This window comes from Bactrocera oleae, chromosome 4 (genome assembly GCF_042242935.1).
Source record: "Bactrocera oleae isolate idBacOlea1 chromosome 4, idBacOlea1, whole genome shotgun sequence".
In the NCBI taxonomy this organism is placed as follows: domain Eukaryota; kingdom Metazoa; phylum Arthropoda; class Insecta; order Diptera; family Tephritidae; genus Bactrocera; species Bactrocera oleae.
The window spans coordinates 5319240-5329961 of NC_091538.1; the positions used below are offsets into that span (position 1 = coordinate 5319240).

The 10722-nt window shown below is 34.3% G+C and overlaps 1 protein-coding gene across 1 annotated transcript; it reads right to left on the reverse strand.

Moving 5' to 3' along the window:
* Positions 1 to 818: 818 nt before the first annotated feature.
* Positions 819 to 10007, reverse strand: LOC106626896 (uncharacterized). The gene is given in 4 exon segments (XM_070108107.1): positions 819 to 2103; positions 2178 to 2545; positions 2617 to 4077; positions 8798 to 10007. Coding segments are annotated over 4 exon segments (2007 nt in total). The 5' UTR covers positions 8802 to 10007; the 3' UTR covers positions 819 to 1929.
* Between the last annotated feature and the right edge of the window lie 715 nt (positions 10008 to 10722).

Below are 10722 nucleotides of genomic sequence, written 5' to 3' on the forward strand. Positions count from 1 at the left end.
ATGGGTAAGTTTGGCAAATTCAAATAAATACTAATGTTTTAGAAATAATAATTTAATGAAATAATGAAGTAATGTGGATATAGTTTCCTATATATTTGTATATTCAACCGTTCCGTCGAGATAAATCATAACAAACAGCGTATGCTGCATTAACTGCTTGCGGTAATTTTATATAATAGTTGCCACGAAGTTTGTAACACCTAGTAGGAAACGTCGGAAGTTCTATGAAGTATATACATATATAAATGATCAGCGTGACGTGCTGAGTCGATTTAATCATGTCTGTCTGTATATACACGATCGATTTGATTACATGTCCCTTTTCCTTCAATTCATGCTCATTTGTCGGAATTGCCGATATCAGACCACTATAGCATACAGCTAATAAGCAAGCTTACCGATCAAAACTAAGTTCTTATGTGGAAAACTTTATTTGGCAACATATTTTCTAGAAATTTCGCTAAAATTATTGCCTAAGTCAGTGTTACAATCCCCCAAGAAATTTTACAGATCGCACCATTATAGCATATAGCTGTCACATAAATTGAACGATGAAAATCAAGTACTTATGTGGAAAACTTTTTTATTTGATCACGAAATTTGGCGTAGATTATTGTATAAGCCAACACTACAATCTCCAAATCGAAACACTGTAGCCTATAGCCGCCATACAACCTGACTTTTATGCTTAAGAAATACACCGGAGAAGGGTATTATAGCTTCGGTGCAGCCGAAGTTAACGTGTTTCTTGTTTTAACTTTTATTAAACCATCGTGACTATAGTCATATTGCCCATCTTTCGGTGTTTATTCAAATAGTTTTTTATTTTTGTCAAAGTAAAGTTTATTTCGTGCATAGAATATATAATGGTATATATATATATATAAGCTACGTTACATAAGTGTTTTAAATATATGGACTTGTATATTTTTTAAACAATAATATTCCACATTATTGCACCTCTTCACTTCTTATATTTGCCTTTAATTGAAAACACTAAATTAAAGAATGATCATTAGAATAATAATATAATATTATAGCGGGTGTATGAATAGGTAGAGTCTAGTGGTGAGTTACGAAAATTCATTAACTATTCCGGAATATCATGTCCTTGTGTTTAAGTGTATGTTATGCGACTACAAGCTTGCGTTTAAAAGTATCACGTAACCTTTGCTCAGTACATATTTGTAGTTACTTGTGATACTGTTGCAATTGGTATTTGTTTATTTGAAAATTTTGCATATATTTAATAGTAATAACTGGCTAGACTGTGCGCAACACGCATTTTACAATTGCTACAATTTCTTTATATATTTAAGTAGTTAAAACTAGCGTAGCAAGACATGATATCCAGCGTTAGTGAAGCAATAGACAAATGAAAATTAACTAATAAATTAGATTGGCAAAAATATTTTTGCTGTGTGAATACAAATTGTAACATTCTAATGCTCGTGTATATAGTGTTAAATAATCTCTAAAGATTGACATTTGTTTTCCAAGTACTTTGCATATAGTATATATATAGTACATAATATTTTCATTAGAGTTAACTTGTTTATATGTGTGGAATAATTTTTTTTTAAGTTAAGAATAAATGTCGTCAAACTACCAGTAAACTATTAACCCCGTATATTTTTATATACTTAATTTTTCATGCTTTAATTTTGTTGTTTCATCTAAGTGCATTATGAAGAATTTTTGCTTATATAATTGTTTTTTTTTTGGATTTTTTTTGTTCTACTTTAACTTTTTATAAGTGTGAAATGAGAAATAATTAAGTTGCAGAGAAAATATTTAAGTTTATGCCAAGCTGACACTCGAACGAGCTCCTGCTGTTGACGTTGTTATTGCAGTCGTGCCAATTATGTTCGGTGATTTGTTTTCATCCACACCTTTTAGGTTAGCATCGACTTTTTTATCCTTTAATTGTCAATTTTCAGCTGACATAACGCCAATATCCTCATTAATGCTCAACAACTGTTGTATGAAATCTTGATCGTTTATGACATCGGCTAAGGATTTACAGAGTTCGGTGAGCTCCTTCTCTTTCATATTTAACTGCGGTGCCAGTTTGCTGAAATGCTGCTGCACATTATCGGGAATCTATATTATATAAAAAAAATTGCATACATGTGTGAATTATTTATTTAAATAAAACATTAGCACAACGGTTATACCTTTCCTGGATTCTTGAAAACATTGAACATGAATTTCACTTTTATGCGCTGATCATTTGGTCCATCATAGAATAGTGTGAAATGTGACTCGTTGCTGTTTGGCACGACCGGTAGATAAATACCCGCGAACACACGTCCTTTGGCGTCACGCGATAATAACGAGCGGAAATTATACACCAGATTACGACGTACTGTCACATCGATCGCCGTCACATAGGGCTGTTCAACGTAGATGAGTGATGATTTGAATGATTGCTCATCGCCACGTGTTTCACGTTCCATCCATTCAACGAACTTCTTGTTTTGCAGACAATAATTGTAGCAGTAGTCACGTTGCAGACGTGGTTCTTTCGACTGTGTGAACCAACCTAAGTAGAGTTGAAATATAAGATTTGTTAAAAAAATATGCGACTATTTACTTCAATCGCTTTGGACATACCTGTATGTGGGTACATTTGGTCGGACATTACGGTAACAGCACGTCCAATATGATAACCCGGATCCAATATCATAACACCTTCACGTCCGGCTATTGAAATCTTCATAGCAACCATAGCGTGTTCTTTTTCTACGTTGGCATGCGGCGAGTTCAAACCACCCACTTCATCGGTACTTTCAATGTAGTCACTTTGCGACATGACCTGTTCCTCGCACGAAACTAAATACAAATAATGTTGTAGCACTGGAAAGATCTCAATGATGCGTGTCATTATTTCCATTGCCAATGAGACACACATGTGATGGCGCCTGTTTATGGGCAAGTCGTAGAATTGGAAGAACGACTTAAGATCCGAGCGACGTGTACGCTTGAAGGCTCGATAAAAGTCCACAAATAAGTTAACCGTGTCGTAATGTGTCTCCTCGAGCATACGATGTAATTTCGTCTCAATAGTCGCATTTAGATCTTCATATTCCCAAACCGAATCAAAATGCAATACGCCTTTGGTGTATTCATCATCACAGCTGGCTGCCCAATCGGGCAACGGCAGCGGATGTCCCAGTGGCCAGATTCCATTGATTTGATTAAATGCAGTTAAATTGTAGCTATCCTCATCGGCCCACCACTCTTGTTGGCCGTGCATTTGGTGGCGCCACCATTTGCGGTGCTGCTCCTCAAGTAGTTTACGTATGGTCGAGCAGCGTTCCATTGATGCACTCGATGTCACATTATCCACTTTATCAAAGTTTCCAATCGTATCGGTGTCAAATACAATGGCACCGGCCACAACAGCTTCCATGTTGTTCTCAACATTTTTGATTTTGCTGTCAACTGTTGTTGTTGCGGCTGCTGCTGCTGCTGCTGCCACACCAACTGCATCGTAACCATTTGTAACGCGTCGTCCACCAGTGTCGTTGTCATCATCCACATGGCTTTCATCAACATCATGGTGGTTGTCCAGCGACCACGTCTTGTTGTCGTTGTCCACGTTGCATTGCTGCTGTTGGGCGACAACAATTCGTTGGCCGTTGTTATTTTGTGGTCTATCTTGAACAGGAACGGTGTTCGTAGTCAATCCAACTCGTACCGAACCCGCCGATGGACCGGCATCGGCGCCGGCGCCCACAACAACAGCTGCTTCAACAGCTGTTGTGCTTGCGGCGGCGGCGCCACATCGCACCAGGCTGGCTTCGGCGAGTCAACTTGGCCATTCGGCGCCCCAACGGCCAACCGTTGGCACGTAGCCACTTTCGCAATCATTTAATGAGGTTTCTAGATTAATTTTGGCTGTTGCGTTATTTGTTAATGGAATAGCGGTAGCTGTAGCGGCAGCGGTTGCTGGAGCGGCGGCGGAGGCGGCTGCAGCACCGTTACACTTAGAAAATAGACTATTCCGGCCCTGCGCGCTTTTGAACAGGAGGTCCGGCTCGTCTCCAAAATACGATGGTTGTTTAGAAAGCTCTGTGTGGGAACAAAAAGTACAAAATGCAGATGTTATTGGTAAGAAAGAAATATATATATTTTTAGGCAACAATAACTAGTAACCGGAATGTGGTTTGAGTGCTTGAACTATTTGGTATAAATTTAAATAAAACGGTAAAAATGAGTTGCTCTTAAAAACAAGTCACAAGAATCTAGTTTATACATATTTTATGTTGTAACTTTTAAGGTTAACTTAACGTAGAGCTGGAACATCTCGAAATGAGCTGACCATGTCTAGCGCTTAATCGAACTTTTTAAGCGCCTTAGACAAGCCTATGTCATATTTTAGCGGTGTTTAGATTTATTTTACTTCGAGATGACTGTATTTTGCAGCCTAAAACAGTTGCTCATGTGATCAGGCTTTATTGTTAACCTCTTACAAGCATAAGTGTTTGTTCATAGCACTCAATAAAAAAATTTACTAAACATACATGTATGTATTTTAGTAGTAGTTTAGGTGTAAAATAATAAATAACAATGGCGGCATGACACTCAGATGCAACTTGAAGAGCATGAAATTCCTAAAAAAACACTCAAGAGTTATTTTATGAAATTGTGCATACTCGTATATCTTCCTTTATTTGCAGACAAAATTTCGTATCTGTCATTTTTCAATTCCATTTAGCTAACAATAGTGCCTTAATAGCTTTATTACTTCCGTAAAGTGACGCGTGAGAGTAGCGAAGAGAAATAATAATTCGTACCGTACCCTATACAATATATACATTTATATATTACATACTCGTACATCTGGGAAATTTCAATGACCTCAAATAGAAAAATTGACGCGCAACGCACTGAGATTTCTTAATGAAGATGCATGTTTGACTGGCTCGTTGCCATTCAATAATGCGAACAATGTTAGAGACATAGTACTATACAAAGTGGCATACTAACTGTTGTTGTTTTTGGAAATTGTTTGCACTAAAATGCTTTTGGTAAAAAGAGAATTATACATTTTAATCAATTCGATACAATTTTGAAAATATTAGCAAATAATTGCAGTGGCTATACGCTTTAATTGCTATTTTTAGTTAGAATTTTAAATTAATTCTAAATTTTAGTTAACTGCTTAGTGAGGTTAGAAATCTTTAGAAATTTTACGGTTAACTTAATCTTTTTTAAATATTTTTATAGCCTTTAAGTTTATCACGAAGTTTCTAACACCTAAAAGGAAACATCGGATATGCTATAAAGTGTAGATACACAGTAATGATCAGTGTGGCGAGCTGAGTCGATTTAGACATGCATACTGTATATACGTAAACCATTGCCTCAGCTTTTGAGATATCGTTTTGAACTTTTGCACACGTCCTTTTCTCCTCAAGCAGCTGCTCGTTTATCGGAATCGTCGATAACGGACCACTGTACGATATAGCTGCCATACAATCTTTATATCCTTATATGGAAAACTTTTTTATTTGACAAGTTATTGTCACGAAATTTGGTATGAAATATTATTCAAGTCATATCAACTGATCGATCAAATTCCAATCCGTATATGTAAAACTTTTTTATTGGACAAGATATCTTCACGAAATTATACTGGAATAAAAAGTGCGTACCCACGCGCACAAAGTACAATATGTTTTTAGAATTGTAATAAACAATTATTATGTTTTGATCGCAGTAAAAAGTGATAGAAATAGAAATTTGATAATTGTTTTCAATTTACGCCAGCTCTAAAAGCGTAATAATGCTGCCCAACACATACATATGTATGTGTACATATTTACATATAATTTTAGCGCCACTAATAAACGCCATAAATACATACATACATACATACTTATGCATTTTCTATTTGTTTTTATTGAATTTCTCGCGAATGTGTTAAAAGGTTTGTGAATCACTCGCTAAATATTATTTTTGCAAGAAAAAAATTACTGTAATTAAATTAGAGAAAATACTCGCTGTTTTATGAGCGCTGGATAAGAAGAGAGAAAATTCAACTTACATAGTATGTATGGCTTTGTAGATTTATAAGTCAGCAATTAGTGTTCTTGCTTAGTAAATATACATACATATGTATGTGTTTGTGTGCATATATGTAAGTAAACTTTTGGACCTTGATTATTCTTAGTAAAAACCCCTACATATCACATAAACACATGATTACTTTATTAAGAATATATTTGTGCATGTGAACGCCGGATGGAGGTCACGTGAAATCGAAATTGGCAGTTTTTTCTTTTTCTAAACATTTGTGTCTAAGCAAACATTTTCTACAACATAAAACGATCTGTCTCCACTCAAATGTCTTTATTTTGGTTTCTCTGGCTCGCATCTGTTTCGCTGTGACCATCGCGAGTGATTGAACAAATTGATTGACTAATGAAAATAATATACGCACACAGCCAAGCATATACATACATATATATACATACACAAAATAAGCGTAGGTGCAACTAAATAAAAGCTTTTTCATATGATACGCGGTCAGCGCGTCTGGTAAAGCATTTTCGTTGTGATAATATTTATAGTCATTGCAAATAGTTCTGGTTTTTGCATAGATACAGTTATATTATATGTACGGTACATGCATTACATACGAGTACATATTGAGTATCCAAGCAAAATTACTATTTAACTGCTAGTAGAAATATTAGAGAGCAGCGAGAAAAAAAGCAATTTTATTGCAAACATATACAACATACATATGAGTTTGTGGTAACTATAAAAATAAAACTGCCTCGTAAATATCTTTATATGCGCAAGTAAGTACATACATATGTACACTGCTTGTATATCGTTTGCCACGTATTTTGGCGCTTATAACCAAAAAATATTATATATTTCTATTTTAAAATCTATTTTCACTATTTTGATGTTTCACTAAATGCGTTTGAAACTATAGATACTTTTTTTTTAAATTCATAAATTTACCATAAATTTAATTTTTTATATTCCTTATAACCGTCAGATTTCCCAGTATATATATAGGGTATATTAGGTTTGCCACGCAGTTTGTAACAAACAGAAGGAACAGTCGGATACCATATAGAGTGTATAGGTATATAATATGTAAATATGTCATGTCTGTCTGTCTGTCTGTCTGTATATCGGTATTTTTCCGTGCTCAGTTTTTGAGATATTGGTCTAAAATTTTTTATATGCCGTTTTCTTCCCAAGAAGCTGCTGATTTGTCGAAATCGTCGAACTCGTCAAAATCGGACTATTATAGCATATAGCTGTCATACAAACTGACCGATACAGAACAGGTTTTTGTATTGAAAACTTTTTCATTTGACGAGTTATCTTCACGAAATACGGCATAGATTATTATCGAAGAAAACGCTATAATCTCCAAGTAAATTGTTTGGATCTAGGTACTATAGCATATAACTGCCATACAAACTAACCAGCCAAAATCCAAATAAATATCTTTTTATAGCCATTTATTAAATAATATACACATGTGAAGGGTATTTATTATAATTTATTATATTATATTATATATATATATATATTATTATTATATTTCAGTGCAGTCGAAGTTAACGTTTATTTTTATTTTACTTTAATTTACGTCGGTGCTATAATATTTACTTGCTTTCAGCAATTAAAAACAGTTGGTTTGTCTGACTGATGGTTATTTAATTAAAATCAATTATGTATTTGTCAGAAATATATTGGCTGCAAAGGCATTTAATTGATCAAACAGTTTGTTTGAACATTTTCCGACAGTAAAATAATGAAGCAATGAGAATTTATAACGGTTTCGTATAACTACAAATATTTACTGAATAAATACCCATACGAGGTAGTAATATCTTACTTCGAAGTGTTGACAATATACGAAATGTCAGAAAACGAAACGGAAAGTAATTATGCTGTTTTAAAATGGAAGGGCAATTTCCGTAGAGAACTTTGCTCGCATAATACATAGTCTGTATGACGTAATATTAGCATGCGCAGGAGTAGTTAAACATGTTTTTAGGTGTTAGTGATATTGCGTGGCATTACAGTCTACATTTTATCGTTTCGTTAAACGAATGTATGTCTTAAAACAGCTATAAATACTGTTGAATAAAACAAAAAATTATAAAAACATAATACATTTTTGGGCTTTGCATAAATTTAAAGTTAGTGGAAATTTACTGAATTCTGTATATGAACGTCTTTGACCACTTACATATGTATGTATGTTTATTATTGAAGCTATACTTAACGTTGAAAAGAAACTTAAACATAATATAAAATAAATGTAATACGCAAACCACAAACCATAATATATAATTTTAATATTTTGTTTATAATATATGTTCGTATATATGTACATGACTGAAGTTCACTTAGCACTCTTCATAAAATCTCTTTAAAAATCTAGTTAAAAACTGTTTTTAAAAATTCAATATTTTTCAGGAATTAAAATCTAAATTTAAGACCCCGAATGCAGAAAAGTGTAATTTTTTCACTATTTTTATACTATACTAAATGGACTTGAAATTAAAAAATTTTTATATTCAAAAAACAATAATTTCCCAAACATTTTTTTTTTTTGATGTCTCTTCTAACTCCCAGTTTTTCCTTGTTAGTATATTTAATTTAATTTACGTTGGTAGCACATAAACTTTTTTTTTTATATTGTAAATAAATGAAATTCACTAGTGCCTGCTTTAACAAAATTCAGTCATGTATTATATAAATAATTAAATATGCATATTTCTTAAGTAACACTTAACACTTTTCCACTTACCCATACAACGGCCAAAGCCCGGATAAATTAAATTCTTTGTTTCTTCAGATTGTTGTTTGAGTTCACCGTTAATACGCAACAATTCTATATTGTTTATTTTGTTTTCAAGAGAATGCACAGAAAACGTGATTAAATTAAACGTAAAAGTTTTTTTTTTGTACTTTGCAACGCGCTAAACGCACGTTTCGCAACACACGATCGATTGTAACTGCTCGCTTGCGATTGATCGACGCTTCAAGCGTTTGGCTGTCTATATATAGTATAAGAGCGCGAGAGTACGCTGTAGTAGTCTACAAGATTTATTGGCCTGGAAGTCTCTGGCTTTACTTAAGTTTTTTTGCCAACTATTTGGTTCCTTCACTGAGTCACTTGTTTGTTTACTATATCAAACTTGTTTTTGTTCTGGTGTGCTTTTCTTTTAGTAAATATTTAATTGCACGTGATTCTTACCAAAATTTTTTTTGGTGCCGCTCTTGAGTATAGGTTTTGTGTTACACTTTTTTTTTCCTCCAATTATGGTTCAAAGCTTATACGAAGTATAAAATGAGCGAAACGTATTTAAAAACCAAAAAACGTAAAACAAAACTGATAGATAATATTTTCGAAAACGAAACGGAAACGAAAAAACAACACCCTTTATTTGTGGCGTTGTTCTAATTGCTGTTGTTGTTGTTGTTGTTTCTAACACGCACTGCTATTTGAATTAGTTGCCTGCTTTTTGCCTGTTTAAATCAGGTCAGAGTTTGTGTGTATTGGCGAATTAATCGACATCGGAAAACGGTTTCCTTTGCACCGTTCAGCACAGAAAATTGTAATGATCCAAATTGCTTTGGGATTTGGAACGGTTTATCGCTTGTCGTTGTCGCTGTTGCTGTTGCTGTTGTGTATATCTCTTCTGGGCGCTGTACTCCTTTTGTTTGTAGCTCTCAATGCACTGTGATCCTTTTTCGTTTGGTAGTTATCCGCACAAAAGTCAAAAGACGACTGAATTGTTGGCAATTTGCTATGCACATTAAATGACGATCAGAACACGTACGATCTGTGGCTACGAACTGTGCCAGCGCATATATATAGAGCCGAAGATCGACGGCGAGTAGCGAATGCTAGCTATCAGACTAGGTCTGTCTGTATGTATGTTTGCGCTAATGTACAACTAATGTCACGCTTTGTTTGTGTGCTGCTATGATTATTAGTAAAATATTTTTATTTTATATTATTTTTTGCTTTTTGTTGTTTTTATGTTTATTGTTATTTTTTGCTTTGTCGCTGCCGCAGACACACATACATATGTATATAAGTATGCTCGTGTGTGCGAGTTGTGTGGCACGATAACAAAAGTTTGCTTTTCAATATTTGTTGTATTAGTTGTTGTATACGCTGTTGTTTGTGTTTTGGCTTTGAAGGTCTGCTCCGTTGACGTCTCTACAGCCCAATTTATGGTTTTATTGTACCACTACGCTAGTTTGTAATGTCGATTTACGACAGTTATACAGCTGTCAGTGTTGACAGCAGGGTAAGGAGTGAAATTGGTGCAGAGTGAAGTGCCTGCTGCACAGGTAATTTAATCACAATAAGTATTTCGCCGTTCAAAATGTATACACATTCATACATACAAATGTCACACACATATAGCTGTGTTTGTGTGTGTATTTGTAAACCTTTATTGCGTCGTAAACAGCTGACTGGCGGCTTGTCTGCTGATAGGCGCAGCGTGGCTTGGAGTCGCAATATCCGACAATTGCTTAGTTTGCACTCCAAATGGCTCTCGCTTTCCGGCAGCTGACTTAGTGTTGTACGAAAAAAAAAATCGTTTCGTTTACTGCTTGTTTTATTGTTTTATTGTTATGGAATTTTTTTGTTTGCTTACTTCACTGAACGTACGTAAGTGAATTTTAGTTTTTTTTTACTGTTATTATTTTTATTTT